The sequence below is a fragment of the Polypterus senegalus genome, chromosome 2 (genome assembly GCF_016835505.1).
Source record: "Polypterus senegalus isolate Bchr_013 chromosome 2, ASM1683550v1, whole genome shotgun sequence".
NCBI classification, from domain to species: domain Eukaryota; kingdom Metazoa; phylum Chordata; class Cladistia; order Polypteriformes; family Polypteridae; genus Polypterus; species Polypterus senegalus.
Window position 1 is genome coordinate 109,507,300 of NC_053155.1, and position 22,713 is coordinate 109,530,012.

Consider the following 22,713-nt stretch of genomic DNA (forward strand, 5'->3'; position numbering starts at 1 on the left):
TCATGCTTCTGGAATTTCTCATTTTGGAAGCCCTTTTGTTCTAGTGACATGCCATTCTAATGGAAAAGAGTATTCAGAAAATGGATGCAGGAATGAATAAGGAAATAAATGGCAAAAAAACAAACATAATGTGCCTTTCTTAAGCACACCACTAGAACTCTGCACACTATGATTTAATTAATTTCAGTATAATTAACTGAACTATTCAATTAGGATAATAGTAGGCAAACAAACAAGCTATGTTTGGCATACTGTTTATGTCGGAGTTCATGCTGTTTAAACCTTTCTCTGGAAGAGTAATAAAAATGACTGTTAGACAATGAATCTGATACAGGCCAGAACAAAAGAGTCATTATTTATGGTATGCACTGATTATTCTTAAAAATGTATCTTTCAAGTACAGTATAATGACTAATAATGAACTGAGGTTGATTGTGGTCAGTGGTACTGAAATAAATTCTGTTCCATGCAATCTTGAACAGCTTGACCACTTACGTTGGTCCACTAAGAGGACTTCTGTGGCAGAAAGTTATTTTACACATTTCCAAATATTTTTTGACTCCAATCTTAATGAGGTAAGCTTTGGCTTTCCCTTTTCTTTATTGTGTCAATCCAGAATTTATCAAAACAGCTTAGTGTGTTTTTCTGTTTTTATAGGAATTTAACAAGTATGTTTTCCTTTTGTTCACCTTCAATTCATATCTGCTTTATTTAAACATACTGTATGTTTGCTTGTCAAGACTTTGGTTGTTTGAAAATAAGTGAAATAAAAAAGAGGCACACAACATTTAAATGAGATGTCACTTTTTACAGTGAAAGAGAGGGACAAACAGCATGCGATGTGGAGAAAAAGTCCCTAGCAATTCATTACACTAATTTAAGAAGAATTTAAGAACTGAGGCCATATGCAGAGACCACTGCTTCATTAACTTGACCCTACTTGATCAGAATGACACATGCCTACTCAGTTATCTTCTACCAAGACCAAACAAACTCCAATCAATGAAAATATGGACAAATTAAGGATAAACCGCTCAAGCTCAAAAGTGAAAAAATAGATTGCAAACTGCACAAAGTAAGCAATGGTAATATGAAATGCCACAATAAAAGTTAAAAAAGCCAAAAAAATTAGGGTCTGGCTCTCTAAATAGATCAGTAAAATTGACATATCCCTATATTGCCGTTCATACAGTAGGTGTGCAAAGGCTGCATAAATGCCCACTACAAGATTACACTGTCATGACAGCATATCTGCTTCATCTACCATGAAACTGTAAATCATCAGCATGGTAAAATAACATGAAAAGATTAGAACAAAATACATTAAAAATCAAAATAAAATAAATTAAAAACATTATGAAAATTGGTATGATGTTATCTGTTGTTGTAATACGTTGTGTTTTGTAATTTTTTTTGAGTTTTATACATTTTGCACTGGATTTTAGTACATTTTAAAGGAATAGAAGAATAGGTAGTTTTTTTGTACTTTGTTTTTCTGTTACTTTATTTTTTTAGCATGTTTTGAAAAGATTGTAACACTATTTTAGATGTGTTCATATTGAGTATAGGTTGTAAGAACACAATGCTGCACCATTGGGAGTGTTACCCAAAAGTCACACCATCATTACATCACAAGGACAACGGTATTTAAACCTGTGCTACTGAAAAGAAAGAACTGCAAGATTATGAATCATAAACAAACCCTATTGTTTGTTCTTGTGACAAGTTTTTTGGTTCCTAAATTCTTCCTCCGATATACTTAACAACAATTTTTGGTTTGGTGGTTTTATTCAGATGACTTGTGTTATTAATTTCCTGGTTTTAGCCTCAGCTCACTTATTAACTGCATTTCATTTCCCAATCTTTTAATCTCTACCAGTATGGCCTGCCAGTTTACAGCTCTGGCAGTACCAAAATACACTGAAATCAGAGACTACTGCTCCAGACATTGATAAAAGTCACAAAAGCTGAAATGTCAGAAATGTAGATGATCTGTTTCAGCATACATTGACATTATGCCTGCCGTTTATTTAAATGTCACTTTTTGGGTAGAAGCAATAAATGCTGCTATTGTGTGATTAGCTCCCATTTTTCTGTTCTTATTCTAGTCACAAAGCCATAGAAATTTGTGATTTTTTTATACCTCTTTTAAAAAGTAAAAAAATAAAATAATCCTATTAAAACTTTCTGACAAAAATTAGGCAGAAGCAAGTGTAAGAAACATAAGAAATTTGATAAATGAGACAAGACCATTCAGTCCATCAAGCCTGTTTATTTAGCTAATAGCTTAACTGTCCTAATATCTCATACAGACACTTCTTAAATGTTGTCAAGGTTCCTGTTTCAACTACATGTCTCAGTAATTTGTTCCAGAGTCCCATAATTGTGTAAAGAAGTGCTTCCTGGCTTACCTGTATGTGATTCACCCAGCTGAAAGAATGTTGCTGGATCTACTTTATCAATCCCTTTGAGGATTTTGAAGACCAGGATTAGGTCCCCACATATTCTACTCTGCTCGAGACTAAACAGGTTTAATTTTTTGAGTCTGTCAGAGTAGGTCTGAGATGCACTTGGTTGTAGTACTGTACAAATTCAGGTGGGGAAGAAAACAGCAGGTATGAGACTTTAATGGAAGATGCGGTGGGGGTTTCAGTAATGTCTAAAGAAAACGACAGGATACTGCACTGTTACGCATATCTGTCATCATGCTGAAAAGGAAGTGAACCCCAAAAGAAGAAATGTGTTAAATTTGAAATCATGTTTGAAAATTCACATATGTACACTGTAATAGATTAGGGTTTTCTCGCACCCTTGTACCCTCAGACTATACGTCAGACACCAGGTAAAAGTCCAATAAAGATATTTATTATAATAATAATGTGCACAAAGCACCACCACTCCACTATCCTTCAATAAACAATACAATAATTAATCACAATCCTCCACTCCCAGACGCTTAGCCACCCTGCCTCTCAACTCAGCTCGTCCGTCTGGGATTTCCCATAGTCCTTTATACTCCTTGACCCGGAAGTGTTTGTCCCTCAGTCCATGTGACTTTCTATCACTTCCTGGGTCAGGTAAAACTTCTTTTTCTTCATCCCGGAAGCACGTCATTTCTTCTGTCCATGTGAGTGGGACGATTCGAGTGTAGGGAAAATAGTCCCTGGGCCTCCCTGCAGCGACTCCTGGCGGCCCCCATGGTATCCAGTAGGGCACCTCTATGCTGCAAGGAGGGCTCCATCTGGCGGCCTGGAGGTATTGGCCGGGATACATAGCCGGCCATATCTTACAACACCAAAACAAAGATTATAATTTTGTTAAAAGCAGACTTTGTGGGGATGATAAATTAGCTAGAAAAAGCAGATTGTGTAAGTGTAAACTATAAATGAAAAATGGTATGACTTTACTGACTTTGTGATTCAGGCTCAAAATACTATTAATTATATTAGAAAAACAATAAAACAAAAAAGGCAAATAAATGGATAAAATGGATAAATTAGACCACTGTTAAAGCCTTAAAAAGAGATCACTGCACAAGAAAATTAACAAACAACCAAAAACAAAGCACATGATATAAATTACATACAGTTGACTTTCAAAAATCCTTTAATGGAATCCCCCAACAAAGAATAATTCAGAAACTACAAGTTTTTGGCATTAGTAGTATCTCATAAAACTGAATTTCAAGTTGGTTTATCAGCAGGACAGACAGCATACAGATAAGGAGAGAATACTCCACTTGAAATGAAGTCATCGGTGAAGTCCCTCAGGGGTCTATCGTTCGATTGAATCCTGGCTGTTTTCGCATTTATTTATTTTTGGAGTATTTATTTACTGCATATATATTGTGAGGTTTCTGGACTCTTTTAGGACCCCATATACAGGACAACACTAAAAGTGTGTGACCGTCGCGTCTGTGGAGGACTGCTTGTCTGTTGCCAAGGAAACTGCACGTTTGGAAACAACTACGAGTCAATGGAGATCACACTATTGGCACCTGTTGCCAATCGGTGATGAAAGAAACATTATAAATGCAGGGAATAGTATAACCTGGCCATTAACCTGACCACAACCCTGCCTGACTGCTGTGTCTGTGTATCGGAGAGTGGCAGATCCCACTACAATAAATAGCCGTGATGTTCCTGTTTCAAGGGGAATAAAGCTGGTTTTACTAAAATACTGAGACTCAGCCTCATGTTTTGGGGTGCAAGACAGTGACTCATGCACATACACTCACCTAAAGGATTATTAGGAACACCTGTTCAATTTCTCATTAATGCAATTATCTAATCAACCAATCACATGGCAGTTGCTTCAATACATTTAGGGGTGTGGTCCTGGTCAAGACAATCTCCTGAACTCCAAACTGAATGTCAGAATGGGAAAGAAAGGTGATTTAAGCAATTTTGAGCGTGGCATGGTTGTTGGTGCCAGACGGGCCAGTCTATTTCACAATCTGCTCAGTTACTGGGATTTTCACGCACAACCATTTCTAGGGTTTACAAAGAATGGTGTGAAAAGGGAAAAACATCCAGTATGCGGCAATCCTGTGGGCGAAAAAGCCTTGTTGAAGCTAGAGGTCAGAGGAGAATGGGCCGACTGATTCAAGCTGATAGAAGAGCAACTTTGACTGAAATAACCATTTGTTACAACCAAGGTATGCAACAAAGCATTTGTGAAGCCACAACACACACAACCTTGAGGCGGATGGGCTACAACAGCAGAAGACCCCACCGGGTACCACTCATCTCCACTACAAATAAGAAAAAGAGGCTACAATTTGCACGAGCTCACCAAAATTGGACAGTTGAAGACTGGAAAAATGTTGCCTGGTCTGATGAGTCTCAATTTCTGTTGAGACATTCAAATGGTAGAGTCAGAATTTGGCGTAAACAGAATGAGAACATGGATCCATCATGCCTTGTTACCACTGTGCAGGCTGGTGGTGGTGGTGTAATGGTGTGGGGGATGTTTTCTTGGCACACTTTTGGCCCCTTAGTGCCAATTGGGCATTGTTTAAATGCCACAGGCTACCTGAGCATTGTTTCTGACCATGTCCATCCCTTCATGACCACCATGTACCCATCCTCTGATGGCTACTTCCAGCAGGATAATGCACCATGTCACAAAGCTCGAATCATTTCAAATTGGTTTCTTGAACATGACAATGAGTTCACTGTACTAAAATGGCCCCCACAGTCACCAGATCTCAACCCAATAGAGCATCTTTGGGATGTGGTGGAACGGGAGCTTCGTGCCCTGGATGTGCATCCCACAAATCTCCATCAACTGCAAGATGCTATCCTATCAATATGGGCCAACATTTCTAAAGAATGCTTTCAGCACCTTGTTGAATCAATGCTACGTAGAATTAAGGCAGTTCTGAAGGCAAAAGGGGGTCAAACACCGTATTAGTATGGTGTTCCTAATAATCCTTTAGGTGAGTGTATATATGTGTATGTGTGTATTGATGTATTTTTAGAAGCTGTAATGCATTTTGGTTGACTTGTTGTTTGAAATGTGCTCTATACATAAAGTTGACTTGACTTAATCTCACGTGACCATTAACTTTTTCTAATTTATATTAATGATACAGATTTGAGTGTAGCTAGCAAACTTGTGAAATTTACAGGTTATTCTAAAATTGGAGGGACAGCAGACACTGATAAGGAAATGAAAACAATTGAAAAAGGCTCGGACAAGCTTCAGAACTGAGTGAACACTTGGAAAATAAAGTTTTATGCAGCAAAGTGGAAAGTGCTACACACAGGAAGAAAATTACATTATGTATGAATACAATCTCGATCTATTTTACAGGAAGCAAATTCTTTAAAGGATTTAAAGATTAATTTTGATGAAACACTCTAGTCTTCTAAGCAATTTGCAGAAGCAATTAAAAAGTCAAATAAAATGTTAGCTATTATGGTTAAAACTGTTGAATATAAATCAAGGGACATTTTGCTTAAACTATGTAATGCAGTAGTGAGACTGCATCAGGAGAACTTTGTGGAGTTCCGGGGCTTTATTTATAAAGCTTGTGTATGCACAAAAATAAGCTTGAAATGTGCTGTGTAATTTCCCATGCATACTACAGGATTTATAAAAGAAAACTTAACAGGGGAATATATGTATATTTATGGCAACTCTGACCCATGCACACACAGCATTTTGGAGAAACTGTAAAATGATGACACCCATGGTCAAACAGAGAAAAACAGACAAACCAGCAAAAAGACGACTCACAATAATACATATCATCAACATGCTATTAAAAGTGATTAATATGATACACAGACAGTATTTTACTTCCATTTAAAGAGTGCCAATACTGCGTATTTGAACTGAAAAAACTTTTTAGGTAATTTGTCAGTTTATATCAGCTACCTGTTGTCACTTCTCCAGGAATGGGCCGATAGGTTATAAGCATCTCAGCCAATCTTCCCTCCATCATGCCTGCTGTGCTGGCAGCCAATAACCAGCTGGCGAGGCATTATATCCAGTTTTCATATGGTGTGGGTGCACATGCATAAAACATGTTTTTTGCCAAAATAAAAAGGCACAGCAGTGTCCAATTTTCCTAACATAATCGGAGCAATTTGCTTCACTCTATTGCAATAAAGGCACATAGTGAGAATAAGGCAGCTTTCGTTAACCTTCCGGTAGTGACATTACATTAACATGCAATCATCTGTGATGCCAAGATGACAAAACATTGTGGCTCAGTGGCCTGGATCAACCTGTGATTCATTTATTTCGAGGCAAAGCAGCTTTGGAAGACATAATGGTACTGTATGTGGAGGCTGGCTTATAGGTACGATAACAGGCTAAACTCTTAATTTTTTTTATATGGCCTGTAATATTCATTGTAATAGCAATCATTTCATTACATGTGCCAAGTAATAATTGTATCTTGCACAGATTCTGGCACCTTATGTCTTTCCCTAATCCCAGGAATGTCAGGTTTTATAAATATGATGGTTTTTTTTTGGTATGCTGACATTTTCATATCCAAATACACACAAAGTTTTATAACCACTGCCAAAAAGACATAGCAGCACTTTTGAAGTTAGGCAGATGACAGCAACTAAGTGTATCCCTAAACTGCATGGCTCCCTTGAAGAAGATGTGCATTTAAGGCTGAAGTCAGGAAGCTGACAAACTTCATGATTCAGTGACCTGGATCAACCCATGATTCATTTATTTTTGAGGCAAAGTAGCTTTGGTAGACATGGTGGTACCTAATCAGATGCTGTCACTTTTTTACAAGCAAACAGTTGTAGAAATCTGAAACAAACTACATAGTCAAGTAGTAGAAGCAGAACCCTTGACATAAGAGTGCCTTGTGATCATATATGGTGGTCTTCTCTATTACCAGCGTAATTACTTCTGTGTTAACATCATACTAGGCATGATCAGTACCGACAACACTATGCAGTCCTTGGGAAAGATCTGAGCCCAAATTGTCCACAAGGCAGTGTTTGGGAGATATTTGAACCAAAACTGTCATCAGGTACATCATTTGTTTGGTTCATATTCCCAAAGAGTTAAGCCTCAATGATAATCTGTGAAAGACTTTGTGAGTATCATGAACTGATTGTTGTTACTAAAAGATGGAGATGGTATCTCTTGGTAGATTGTCTTCCAGAGCTGTAGGAATTGGTGTTCAAAACACCATGGAGAAAATGAAGAACCCACAAGAGAACAAGGACTGCACAAGTACACATTACATTATGTTGTGTAAGTTCTATTTTCTTTTCACACAGTAGGCAGGATAGGGCATTGTATGCATTTTGTGTTGTTCTGTACTTTTTCACTTCTCTAAAATCCACATTGAGTATGGCCAAAGAAAAAAATAAAAATAAAACTGTAGAACACACACACACACACACACACACACGCACACCCACACACACAGTACAATGCCCATAAAAAGTACTCCCTTACCCAGAAGTCTTTACAGCATATTCTTAAGTGCAACTGAAGCACAGTTAACTTAATTTGGCTTTTTTAATGCTGATCATCAGAAAAATACTCTTTAATACCAAAACGAAAACATATTTCTGTAAAGTGGTCTAAATTATGTACAAATATAAAACACAGAATAATTTATCACATTAGAATTCATACTCTTCAAGTCAGTATTTGGTAGATGCACCATTGGCAGCCATGAGGACCTTCAGTTTGTGTGTACAGGTCTCTGTCAGCTTTGCACATCCAGATTCTGCACTTTTTCTCCACTGGAGTGTTCTTTTGTCTTCATTGTGTAGGTTAGGCCAACAGACTGACTCACCACAAGTTGGACCTTCCAGATAAGGTGCATTTAAACTACAATCAATACATGAAATCCCAGACAGGTGATCTGCATTAAACTAATCATGTGTCATCTAAAACCAATTGGCTGCACCAGTGATCATTTAGGTCTGTCGTTTTAAAGGGAGTGAAGACTTATGTGCTCAATTATTTTGTGTTTTCTACTTTGCAAAGATCTGTTTTCACTTTAATATTAAAACCAAATTATGTCCACTGTGATTTGTTGTATAACAATAAAATGAAAAAAAATTTTAAAACTTGCATGGCCTGAATAACTTTTAAGGGAACTGTGTGTATTATTGCTTGTGTATACTGTCATTTTCAAGGGCAGGATATTAAGACCTAGCTGGAGAGGGGAGGGTGTCCAGTGCATCATTGCTTTTTGAAGACAATGTGATCCTGTTGTTTTCATTGGACTGTTAACTCTAGCACACATTGGGACTGTTTGTGAGGGGAAAATGGATGGCGAGATCAGCAGATGGATAGGGGAGGTGAGTACATTTATGCATTCACTATACCAATCTGTAGTAGTGAAGAAGGAACTGAGCCAGAAGGTGAAGCTGTCAATTTACCATTTAATCTACATCCCTGCTCACATCCCTGTGGTCATGAGCTTTGGGTAATGACCAAAAGAATTAGATTGTGAGTACAAGCAGCCAAAATGAGCTTTCTCTACAGGATTACTGGGCTGTTACTAAGAAATATGTTGAAAAGCATACACATCCTTGGAATCTGATATTAATACCACTCAGATGCCTCTCTATGGAGGTAATATGGGCACAAACAACTGGAAGGAGACTCTGGGGAAGACCCAGGGCACACTGGGAGGATTGTATCTCTCAGATGGCCTGTGATTGTCTTTGGATTCCATAATATGAGTTGGCAAGTGTGGCTAGAGAAAGGGACCTGTGGGTCTTACTGTTAAGAATACCCCACAACACAACTGGATTCAGATAAGCAGTGAAAAATGAATATATATATATATATATATATATATATATATATATATATATATATATATATATATGTGTGTGTGTGTGTGTGTGTGTGTGTGTGTGTGTGTGTATGTATCTATGCCATTTCCTTATCCAGCCAGGAGGCCTTTATAATAGAAGAAATTCCCCCTGTAAGCTCACTGACAGCATCCCTTTGTGTACCTGCAGGAAAGCATGGGAACTGTCGTCCCAAAGGGTAACCCTGTTGGTATACTTTGTGGAGGTGTACACTCCTCTGTCTTAGAGAAGTTCTGCCTGACCCAGAGGTGTTTCTTGGTGGTAATGATGTTGTACTGGATGTACTCCCTAGTCCGGGCTGAGAAAGACCTGTCCCGATTCCCGAGGTGAGTCAGACTCCAGAGTGGAATTGGGCAAAGCTCACTTGGGAGGACTGCAGGAGAATAGAGAAAGAAAGTATGAAAGAAGTGAAAGAATGAGTAGGAGAACTGTTAGAAGAACTTGTAAAATAAGAGAATGTACTTGAATCTGAGGCTGTATAGGAAGCTACTGAGTAAACAATATTTAAGCAGTAAGTAATATTGTATCACACACAGTTTCCCCACAACCAAGCCAGTCCTTTTCAGACATTCAACAGTCATGATTTACTGTTCCTGCAGCAGATGAAGAAATGCAGTTTGATAGCATTTTGTTACCTACAACCACCCAGGAAAAAATATGCAAAGAAAATACCCAGTAGCACAGCATTTCTCCTTGGCATGTTATGATTTATATCCTGAGTCAAATAAAATTAAAACATTATTTAAGAAAGAAGATTTGAAAAGTAGGTCTGAGCTGGGTGGTATCTCACCAAAATAGAAAACATTTTTTTACTGAGCCTAATCAGCAGTTATGTCACAATAATTCATTTTTTTTCTTTCCATAAATTACATATCATGCAAAAAGCACAGGAAAACACAAAAGTTTCTTAGGAGTGCTTTAGTCTTTTACTATTGTGAAAAAGGTTTTCATTTCAAAGGCTACTGTATATTCAATTTTGTTACATTTTAAAAGCTGAAAATGGAATATATTTAAATTAATTTGAATAAAAATTAATTGCCACTTGTCGAACATCATGTAACAGTTCCATCCTTTATTCTGGCAGAAATATCTAAGGGCACAAAAATAGTGGTGTTGCAAGCTAATTTGCAATTGAATTCATCTCATACAGATACATTGAAAACTAATGCTAAGCATGATCCTTAAACATTAAATTATTATTGTAATAATGTGAGGTTGTATTCACAATTCTCAAATGTGTGGGTGTTGCTGGTACTAAATTGTCATTTCTCAACCGCTGAGAATTTGATAAGAGATGACAGAAGAACTATTTAAAAAGTGATGATTATTACATCACTCTTTTTAAACACCTAGGTAACATCCAGAATAATTAACCTTGTTAGTATGATTCATTTTGTTTGTTTTTTAAGAGCAAATTTATCTAAATCAATTCTACAATTCATAAAACTAATATAGTTTACTGCCTAAAGCAAAGAGTTTTATTATTATAATTTAAAGACATTTAGATACATTTGAATAATAGACACCCATTATAACACTTAATGTTTTCTTTGCATTTGGTAAGGACGATTATTTTTTCAGAGTGGGGCAGAAGGTGCTTTTTTGGAATACAGTATATGAAATATTTATTTTGAAATTAGAAGCACTCTCTTTGTTTTAAAATTAATTGTAACTGTTTACTCCTGCTTTCATTAATGATTCAATAAAACTGATCAGAAGGAATTGTGGCTTCAAAGACCTAAGACTGAAAGGAGATTTGGTGTGTACAGACACAGCATATTCCAGCATGCATTGCCAAGGAAAGGAAATGTAGTACATCTTTTCTGCATGTTGTTGGTGGTGTCTAACTCTGCAAACTGCCTAATTACTGCAAAAACGTGATGTTTTAGAACTTAGTGAGAATTTAGAATGAATGCAGCTGACATTTTAATTAAATGTCGCTGTTTTCGGTTGCTCCATAAAATCAAATAACATGCTTTCTTATTCACTGAGATATTTATCATTTATCTGTTGGCATATGCATGGTGTGAAAAATGTAATTTCAGCAGCTCACAAGTTGCTTCAAACACATTCAACAATTAGAACTCTGTGTTTAATCTGCTTTTGGAGGTCATTCTTTGGAGCTAGGCCAGTTGGACTCTCCTTGGTCAATATTCAATCTAAAGTCGAGACCGCATGTTGTCACATTGTCAACTTTAAATCTTTTTCTTTTTTATCTCCATTATACCTTTTGTTTCATACTAGCTTAGGAATGTGAAGTACTACCTAAATTTGGGAAAAAAAATAATTCGACAGATGTCAACCAAGTCAAAAGGTATTCATATTGACAGCAAAAACGTCTCTCTCTGCACTATATAAAGAAAGGAAAAAGGCTTTATACTTTTTTCCCAAACAAATGCCTCTCTCATAACCCTGCAGAGGACACTAAACTAATTTTATTTAATTGCTGGTTATGACAGTAAAGCACATTACCACAGTGTCATAGGTAGATTTGCAGTCGTTTGTGAAGAGGAAGTAAAGGAGAGGGCTCAGTACACAGCCCTGTGGTACCCCAGTGTCAAGTATTATGGATAAAAAGAAATGCTTAACCATGTGGTCTGTTAGTGTGAAAATCTATAATCATGTGGCACAGGTGTGAGTTGAGACCCAAGTTGTTTTGTTTAATAGCCAGCCTGTCCATTTGCTCCAGGTGAGACAGGGCAGTGTGAAGGGCAAGTGAGACAGCATCTGGTATTGGTCTAAAAAGGTTGGGATGTTGCTCTTAATGTGTCACTATAAAACAAATCAGTGATAAAAGTAAAAAAAAATATATTACACAGAATTCAGAAAATTCTCTATGTTGTGGGATTTTATCTATCATTAATTATTGTATCAGATGTTTTGCCACTTTTACCTAAATTTCATTTCTTTTTTAATATGAATGGCGCACATTACAGTATTATATGTTGAAGCTATAATATTATTAAAGGAGAAACAAAATAAAGCATTGACAAGTACTTGTAGCACCAGAATACACAAGACAAAGGGGGGAGCCTGCAAAAAACAATGTCAAAATGCAAAAGTAGGGTTCTTCGGTATGGCAGTGGGGGAACACAGACCATTAGGGGCCACTAATCCTAGTCATTCCATGATGGATTCTGGATAGGAATGCTCTAAGAACACCCTCCCTGGATGGAATGCTAGAATACTACTCTAGCATACTACAGGGAAAGCATCTTAGTTCTTATTTTTGAAGCCTAACACTCTACCCTACAGAGGGATTACATGGGGCACTAGTAGAAGCCCAGTGCAGCTTGTCTTAGGCAGTAGGAAATAATAATATGATTTCACGAGGGTCAAGTACACTGCGGTACAGAAAGACAACAGAGAGCCCAGTAGATTTATAGCTGTTACTTTCTGCTTTCAGAAGAACATCCACAATCCAACAAGTAACCCAGGGATGGTATTTAAAGCTCACACCCCTTGCCAGTTTGTGCATAGAGTTATGAAGAGGTAATGTAAAACACACACTGGCAGCAGAAAGATAATCTGGGACCAAGACAGAAAGAGAGATAGAAAAACAATAAGTAGACAAGAGACAGTAACAAACAGATATATTGGAGGTGAGAATGGAAAGCGTTCTGCTATCAGAGTATGAAAGATACTGTACCAATAAATCTGAGCAACAATCTGAAAAAAAAAAGATATCTTATGATTTTCAGTGAGAGAAAAAAGCATTTATACCAAAATAACGTTTGGCACTGTGATTCAAGGAACATTACCATATTGGTTTAATAATGGCTCATACAAATATAAGAAAGCTGTTATAGGATACTGAATTGAGTGGTATTACAAGTATAAAGAAAAAATAGCCAGCTACATTGTACAGGTTGGTGCATGAAAATGTAGCCTGGTTCCTGTCTAAGTGTTATGAGTTTAATTAGTAATGACAGAATAATAAATGTTATATTACACTTGATAAATTAATCATTTTATTATTTGATTTTTCCATGTGATCCCTAGCATTGCCAACAACTTCTGGTGTACAAACAGAAAAGTTTCTTGCTTAACTTATTCACTAATTGCTGAATTGTGCATTTTACAGGAATACTTATGATGGGATACTATTCCAAGATTTCATCATATGTCAGCTTTAAGGGACATGTACAGACATACAGCCATATAATCTGAATACACTGTTCCAATGAATATGGCAAGCGCATACATACTTTAACAGAGCTAACAAAGCAAAGTGCTAGTGGGAACTCCAGCTGGCTTCTCCTGACTAAATTTGCTGTTGATAAAGGCTACTGTTTTGTGCACCACCCTGTATATTGATATAGATTAGAAGCTCTTGAAACTCACCATCCGTTTTAAGTGTTAGTGGCGTTGGTGGACTTAACACCTTAGCATTTGTGACTGTATTCTTCACCAGGCAAATATAGCTGCCGACGTCAGAGGGTTGTACTTTGGAGATGTACAGGTTTCCTGTTTCTTGAGATATGAAACGACGACTGTCTTCTGCTACAAAGGAGGGGAATTCATTGAAAACCCAACTGTATGTGATCTCTATAAAAATAGAAAGAAATTGAATATTAGTATTAAACAATTCACAACACATTTAACATGTTTAATGGAAACTGCAGCTACTTGTGGCTGGGAAAAGTTATGTTCTATTTTCCTTCCCACATTTGTAAGGCTGGTAAATTGTTTATAAGAATATCCTCACTGAAGCTGTTACTGTTGAATGAATCGGTGACCCTTTAAAAAGTATTACTGCCCAGCCTTCTAAATTAAGCAATGCCTTAAGGAAAAACAGAGCAGCAGTATCCAGTCATCTGCCTGAATCACAAATTACCTATTAACAATTTTTCCTTTGCCACTGGTCAAATAGAGAAAGGCATTTTTTCATTTCATTAATGCAATTGCAGGACTGTAGATGGCCTCTTCTGTTGCTGTAGCCACACATTTTGATGCAGTAATTGTTTCTAAATAGTTTCTTTTAGAAGTAGAGCAGATTTATACTGAGTAAAATAATCATTTGAGGCTTAGTGGATACAGAAATCCTATTAACATTGGTGCAGTTATTTGTTTTTAGGCAAATCAATATTTGTTTTATATAGTACAATTAATACCATGTGACATAAAAAGACCATCACAGAACTAAAATTATACCTTATCAAAATGAAAAAGCCACGAATATTATAAAATTAAAACTGTACTTCAATTACAAACAAGCATGCATTATTGATAGATGTTAAGAGGAATCTGGAAAGAAGCCAGCATCAAGGAAAGAGAGCAAGGTATTTGATTTTAACTTTATAAACAGTAGCAGGAAAAAGTAGTAAGCATTCACCAGAAGCTTTAAAGTGAGGGTTTGGGAATAGCAAGAAGAGTAGCGTCAAAAGATATTAATAGTCCTAAGGGTTTTATGGGATAAGCACTTTATATAATCTGGTGTGGTGGTGTTGACAGCTTGACAAGAAGGCATTGGAGTGTAATGTGATCTATGTGTTTGGCCCATTAGTACTTCAGATTAAAATGGCTTTAGCCAAATGATACTTAGTGCAGGAAGAATGTCAAAGCAGCATTTATAGAAAACTACTTAACAAGTAATGAAAATATTATAAAGCACCACCAAACGAATAGAAGACGATTGAAAGGACTCTGGTAATGTTGTTTAAATGGTACAACACTGTAAATCGAAATCATTAATATAGTGTAAATGTTTGACTCCTAATTAAACATACTCTCAAGTATAACACCATGGCTGGATTTGGGATGAAGTGATAGGATTAAACTTATAATGAGAAACTGATCTTTAATGGATTTTCTGCATAGCCCAAAGCAGTTGGGTCTTCTTATTATATGTTTGTATTTAATTCAGATACCATATTCATGCTATAGACTTGCAATCAGCACAGTATATCACACAGTCCGAAAAAGTTCTATGGTTAAAAAAGAAAGATGTTTTGTTTACTTGAATACATACAAAAAATCTGTAGTACAGTAGTTGTACCTTACTAAGAGATAATTTAGCTCATGATGCTTTCAGCCTATCCATAATCCACTTCTACTGCCCTGGTGTCTATGCCTGTCTTCTCCATAATTCATTTCACAGCATTTGTTACTACAGAGTTCACTCCTCTGCATAACTTCAATGCCACTAGCTTCACTCAAAATGTATCACATAGAAGAGCTCATCTGCATTATTCTTTCCCAGCCACATTACTGCTTGATTTCTGCTCCTAGAATATGATCAAGTTCACCTTTACAATTATATCTCACAGTGTTTGTTCAAAACAAGGAAGTAAACAAATAAACAGAAAAATGTGTAAGAATGGTAGGATGGTACACACACTTAGTAACATTCTGATCAATGGGTTGCTTAAATGTTATTGGCGGAACTATTTGATTAAAATATGTGCTTCCAAGGCTAGAAGCAGTCTCTGAATTGATTAGCTTGTGCCCTGATGCCAAACGAAAGGGTCATAAAAGCATGATGATTGAGATCTTTGGTAATGCTGAGTGCTTTAGTGTGTCAACTGTTGATATGAATGGCTTCAACAGATAGCGAGTCCATTCCTGTAATTTCCCGCAGTGTGTAGATGATGCATCGAATGGCCTTGGGGCGATGGGTTGATGTGTTTCTATTCCAAATTGTGATGTATCAAGTAATTTTACTTTTAGCAGTTTAGCAATGAAAGTTGTCCCAGGATTCCTATCAATTTTATACAGGTTTCATGCAATTGCTATTATCATTTCATTATGTTTTCAAGCTTTACAGCAATAAATAAACAGAGATGAACTCTACTTGTCCATTCCAGATGGGTAATCCACTCATCTAAATGTGATATCTAGCTCAGTATATCATTTCTATTGCAACAATAGTGGCTGAATGTGTCTAAAGGAACACATTCTCTGCTCATTGAAAATTATAGCTAAATGACAAAATTAGCACTGCCAGAGAAGCTCATCAAAAACTTTCTGAAGATGGTTTTAGTGGCATTTCAATGGATTATAAATAGGAAATAATGCTAGAAGACTTTTAGTTCAACTGTATTATATAAATGACTAAATGTCTTTCCCTGAAAACATATCCCCATGTTCTTCTTGCAGAATTTACTTTGACCCAACGGTGGAGATCCACTGTACTAATTCCTTTCATTATTGTAAACATTTCAATCATGTCCCCTGACATCTGCTTCAACTGAAAACGTTCAGCTCCTTCAATCTCTCCTCAAAGCTCACCCCTCTTAGTTCCAGATTTAGCTTAGTCATTCTTCACTGGACATTCTCTAGTGCTGCTATGTCTTTTTTGTAACATCCAGGTGAGGCCTCACTAGGGCATTATAAATCTTAAGCATAATCTCCATTGACCTACACAACGCACATTGTGATATATAACCTAAGATCATCCTGTTAGCCATCTTGATTGCTTCTTTACTCCCAAGAAGATTTAACACATTAACATCATTACAAAAAAAAACAAACAACTCCCAGCTCACTTTAGATTAAAGGTATGACATGAATGTAACTATTGATCGCCTCTTATGAGGAATGTTTCTGGAAGACAGTCCTAGAAGAAAAGCCAACTGCCCTAGGGATTTTGAACCTTCCATAAGGCTCATCTAATAGTAAGTTCTTCCCACAATAACAATGGATGTCTGGTGATCCATGAGATAGCTGGGAACAACCCCCCATAAGACAGAAGGAGAGACAGAGAGGGCAAAAAAGACCACTCATTCCACCCAACTACTGAATTGTGTTTGCACCCTGAAAAAATTACCCACATTCTATAAATAAATGTGGATTTGACAAAACCTGAAACTCTATTTGTCTGTTTTATTGGAGGTAATTTTCCACCTTTTGTTTTAAGTAGTATTTAATATTCACTGCATATTTGTGCTACTATGCAGTAAAAAAGATGATGGTTAGCCATACATGTGTGTTTGATGTTTTTTTAATTTAGAAAACAGTGTAAAAACTGATATATAATTTGAATAAATATCTGCTTTAGAATCCTTTATATGTACTAATAAATGAAAATTGCATTTTGAGCAACAACCTGGAGTTATCTGAAAGTATATAATATGAAGGCCCAGGTGGATAGAACTTTATCCTAAGTGATATGGTGGCTTGGACCTCAGGTTAGATTTCTGGCTGGAGTTCCTAATAGGTTTACCTCTAAACACATGATGTTAAGTAAATTAGAATCACCTATCCATATACTGGCCTGGTATGAATGAAAAGAATGAGAGTGTGTATGTTTGTGCCACACAATGAACAGATGTGTCATGACAGTTTGGTTTTACACTTGTATCCATTTTTGGCTGTTTTGCATAAAGCAGGACCACAAATCAGATGGTAGTGGGCTTCTCATAAATAGATGGAAAGGCGTTCTTGTTTAAAAAAAAAAAAAAATTGTTATAGGCTATAACTGTTTAAACATACAGTATTATTATAAACTGACACTTAACTGTAACTATTTCTTACAATACATAACATTAAATATCTTTGTGACAATTTGCTCCTGGAACTGTGTTGCATGAATATGTTACAGTATGCTTAACTTTATTTCCTTCAGGAAAATAAATGAATCTTATGCTCTCATTTGACACAGCCCAGACTGCTGGTTGCGTTCTTAATGCAGCAGACTTAAATAGCATGATTTATGCAGAGAAATTAATATTGCTAATTTTGCCCTTTTTAGCATTCATTAATAGTCAGTTTGCCAGGAACCAAATGAGAGGATTTAATTGTATGTTATTAGACTTTAGGGTAGAAAACACAGTCTAAAAAACCACATCAGTATTATGATAAGCCAGGTGGTCTCAGCTAAAAACAAGGCAGTAATGTAGTCAAGGCAAGATTTACATTGAAAATGAAATAATGTAAATTAATGTATGTACACATATGGCTGTATGTATTTTACATCATAAAAGAAGGAGGGTTATGTTTTAAACAACTCTTCATATACAGTACATTCATGAGACAAAGGGGGTTGATTTTAGCACATTATGAATTCAGAAAAAGATGTCAGGTTTCAAACAGGGTACACTGGCCTAGCCTTTCACTATACAATACTGGGTATTTGTGCTTTGAAAAGTTCTTGATCTGTCAGAGAAATATTTTTAAACATAAAGGCAATAGTTTTGACAACTTTTTACACTTTTTAAAATGCCAATATCAAGCTTATGGGAAACTGTGCAAAAGTAAAAAGCAAAAAATAAATACACATTTTTATGGACTCTGGCAAAAACTGGTCTTTCAAGATATTTCAACATTTATAAAGTAACTAGATGACCAACTTAGTAATCACAGTTGGTAACCAAATAACATTATTTATCTGTATAATCTTCTATCATTAGCTACATTTTTGTTTGGAAATCACAACTTTTGCATGTCATCTTCCAGTACAATACACAAACATTTAATGTTGAATAAGTTTTGGATATAAAAATATGAGTTCTACATCTGAATTCTGAATTGGATGCTGACATTGTGGGGTTTAGAAATGGGATGAAAGAGGAAGATTATATTGGCATCATAGTCAGGAGAAGGATACTTGGAAGGTTGGTTACTTTAATTAACCCATTACAGTGATACTTGTCTTTATCCTTGAATGCAAAGAGGAGGCAAGGAAAAACATACTATTTGTTTGATTAAGCAGTGGTATAAGCAACAAAAAGAAGTTGATCAAGTGATACACAAACTAAAAAGGTCAAGTTCTGATAGTCACTGAGTACCTGAAATATAAAAGAAGTTTCAAATATCAAAATCAATGTGAAAAGACGAGTCATACCCCACCATCTGAGTGTCATACAGAAGTGTATTAGGGTACAGGGAAAAGAAAAACACTGTAAAAAAAAAGGTTGAAATGTACACTTTAATCTCATAGTATATTTTTTCAATGAAGTAGAACGTCGTACACTTAATCTTAAAATCAATGTTAAATTTACTAGAGTTTCTCTGATCCCATCATAACTAAAGCAGCTTGTTAAATGCTGCATATTCTTCTATGTGATCTATGTTTGTACAGTAGATCACTATGTGCTTCTTAAATGGGCTTTCTCTTATACCAATAGAACACAGAATAAATTACATTCATGATATTTCAGCTCTCTTAACAATTTAAATACTAAGATGTATACTTGATTATCATTTTCATGATGAAATAAATTAAAGCAAGTATTAAATAAAAGGGTATGGTGGTGCAGTGGTAGCGATGAGCTGGAGCCCCATCCAGAGATTGTTTCTGCCTCCCGCAAGATGCCTGCTGGCACGTGCGTGACCCTCGGGGAAATAATTTAATGCAGCAGTACTGTCTCTTTCAAATGTTCAAACCCCAATGTCTGTCCTTTCTTTTCTTTCTCTATGTAACCAATTGCTACAATGAGATCTTTAATAAATATAAAGCCATCTGTAAGCATAAAACACAGATTCTTCAAAACATTTAAGGAACACTGAAATATCTTTGTAGTACATGTTTAATTATTCCATCCATTGATCCATCCAGTGTTGCGCCAGTCCCAGAAAGCATACAGTGCGAGACAGAACCAATCCCTGGACAGGATGTCAGCTCATTTCTACCACTGTACCACTGTGCCCACACATTTAATTATTACCAGTATACATTATTTAAATGAAGATAAAAATTTATCTATATAATGTAATATACATAGTTTAATGTATTTCATCTTAAAAATGATATTATGAGCTCCAAGAAGATAAGTCTTAGAAATCTAAATCGACTTAGAAGCCAGTCGTCATCATTTGTAAATATGTGTTCTCTTCTATTGAATTGAATTGAATTCCTTTATTGTCATTGTATGGTTAAATGAGATTCAATATGCAACTCCTCCATAAACTAATTTTCCTAAAAAATGATTAAAAAAAATAATGATAATACAAAACCAATGACAATTATACAATATGAAAGCATAAGTACAATTTGCATGTACATATAGTGCAAATAAGCCAAAGGGTTCATAAAGTTGCTCAGGCTGTAGCAATGATATAACTAGTTTTGCAATGAGGTAATTGTAATTCTAAGTACAAACAGTTCTACTGGGAGCACTTGATGGACTGAGAGTGTCTTTGTAGCTCTTGGCATGAAACTGTTTCTGAGTCATGAGGTTTGTGCCGGAATGGCTCTGAAGTGTTTGCCAAATGGGAGAAATTCAAAAAGACTGTGATCATGGTCGAGGCACCGTGCGCTATAAGTGTTCTCCAGGGTAGAAGCTGTATACTGACAGTCATCATACAATCATGTATAGCTGTGATTCCACACTCAAATATAGTGGGTTAAAATATTCTGAGTGGTGCACTGAGAGTAAAAACGGGAAAGCAGTTATGGTATTTGGAATAGTTTGGTCATTCCATGGACCATTAAATTGTTACAGGTTGATTACAATCAGATGCCTTTTAAAAACGATATGCAGTTAATTTCAGTGTATTTGATAAAGCTGCGGATGTGGATGTGAATCTAAAAAATAAAGGGAAGCCACACAGGAACAGTAGCACTGCTTTGATGCTAGGTGCTGCCAGTTTGCAAAACCAAGCAAAAAACATGCATATTCAATGGTTTGAACTGGTGTGAGAATGTGCATGGCTTTACATCAAGTTTAGTTTTTATACATCACGATATGAGTGTGGAAATGGGCATACACATTTTTGTGCGTACACACGGTTTATACATGAGAATAAACCTGGAAACACACAAAGAGGAATGAGAAAACTGATTGCCAGAAATGAAAACACAAGCCAAAAAACAGAAATCAAAGTAAAAAAAGTTTTTAACCCTATACCAATGATATTTTCTCTAAATTGCCTTTGAAAAATGTGTTTTTCTTTATTTTTTCCCAAGGCTAGCCACCATTATAAATAGCCACAGCATTATGTGGTCATGCATCATGACACTGGAGAATAACAGAAATGGCAACAAACAACATGGCTGTGATCATTGAAAAGGCATTGCTTAAACTCATACAAATCACAGTTCTTAAAACATACTCGTGACATACAGAAGGTGAGGAGGATTACTATGGACTAAGATTTTTGTTTTATGAGTAGGTATGCATACAGCAGTTCAACAAACATATGAGTGACCCCAACAACTCTGCTTTCAGTTTATGCATACAAAATGGTAAAATATCTTTAACCAAGTTCTTAATCACATCATTGAGTGACGATTGGATGGCACTCAAGACTGAACACATTATATAGCATAACCAAATATGTCTACTTTTAACATTCTACTTCAGAATTTTTTTTAAAAAAAGGTTAGTTCTACAAGCCTACTGGAGCATTCTTGTCAAATTATGGCTAAAATTGTGGAAGTACCTTACCAAGAGGTCATTAGGGGGTAGCAATTTTAGGTGGCTGCTAAGCTTTTTTTATGACATCCTAATACAGACGGTGCCTTCAGAATGGAATATAAACTTAAAAAAAATGAAATTGGACTTGAAGCACCAGCAAGGTTTAGGACTAGGTGTTCATTGTTCTATTATGCTACGTTTTTTGTGGCATACAAAGACTGATAAGAGAGCAGACATAGCAGTAAAGCCAGCTGCACTCCACACCTCCATTCCAGAATGAGCACTAAGGTAAATGGCTAAACTACAGCCCTACCAACACTTTGCTCAATGCTCTACTTCAACTGACAATAAACATGGAAATCAAGGATGGAATGATATGTCTGCATAGACTCCTTCAGATGAAAAGGCACCCAAAAGGATAGTCATTTTAGGCTAGTAACACAAGCTGAACACTGACTGATTAAATAAGACACTTACAAACAGCTACTGGATCTGTGACTGGAAAAGACCATGATCCGATCACTAGAGACTACACTTTCCTTTAAAACTAGATGCATTCGTTTCCTCTCTCTCTTTGAAGCTGGAAGCTCATGACACATACTGCACTTCTGGAATAGAAAGCCACCCATTCCCTAGGGAGCAAAAACCTCATAAACTTTCTTTGAAGTTGCTCTCCAGTGAGCTTTGAAGTTGTCCTAAGATTTACTGCTGCACACATAAGCTCTTTGCCAGTGACTACAGCTAGTCTAGGAAGCCTTAATTCAAGAAGTGAAGTAATCTTTTGTTTCAGAAAATGTCTGGCTTTTTTTTCCTATGAAGTTGCTGAGGACATCCAATGGGAGAAAGACAACACCACACCACAAAAAAGGAGACAAAGAGTATACTCAATGGCAAATAAAGTTCTCATAGCCATGACACGCAACACCACACAGCACTGAACATTACCCTTAAAGGCTTGCAGTTGTAAAACTGATCATCTGTACCAAAACAGATTAAACAGCTATAAATACCTTTCTGATGTTTTATTGTTACTTTGAAACAAATTCATGAGTGTTTTAGGTTAACGTCTAGCTTTTACAAGCTTTTGACTA

At 36.2% G+C, this 22,713-nt stretch overlaps 1 protein-coding gene across 4 annotated transcripts in view; it reads right to left on the minus strand.

Annotated features, from left to right (window-relative positions):
• The window catches only part of cntn5 (contactin 5), a 1,359,131-nt gene that overhangs the window by 442,512 nt on the left and 893,906 nt on the right, over nt 1–22,713 (minus strand). For all 4 annotated transcript variants that reach the window (XM_039744349.1, XM_039744347.1, XM_039744348.1 and 1 more), the window contains exon 8: nt 13,668–13,871. In XM_039744349.1, coding sequence (XP_039600283.1) covers nt 13,668–13,871 — 204 coding nt within the window. The remainder of the gene's footprint in view (nt 1–13,667; nt 13,872–22,713) is intronic.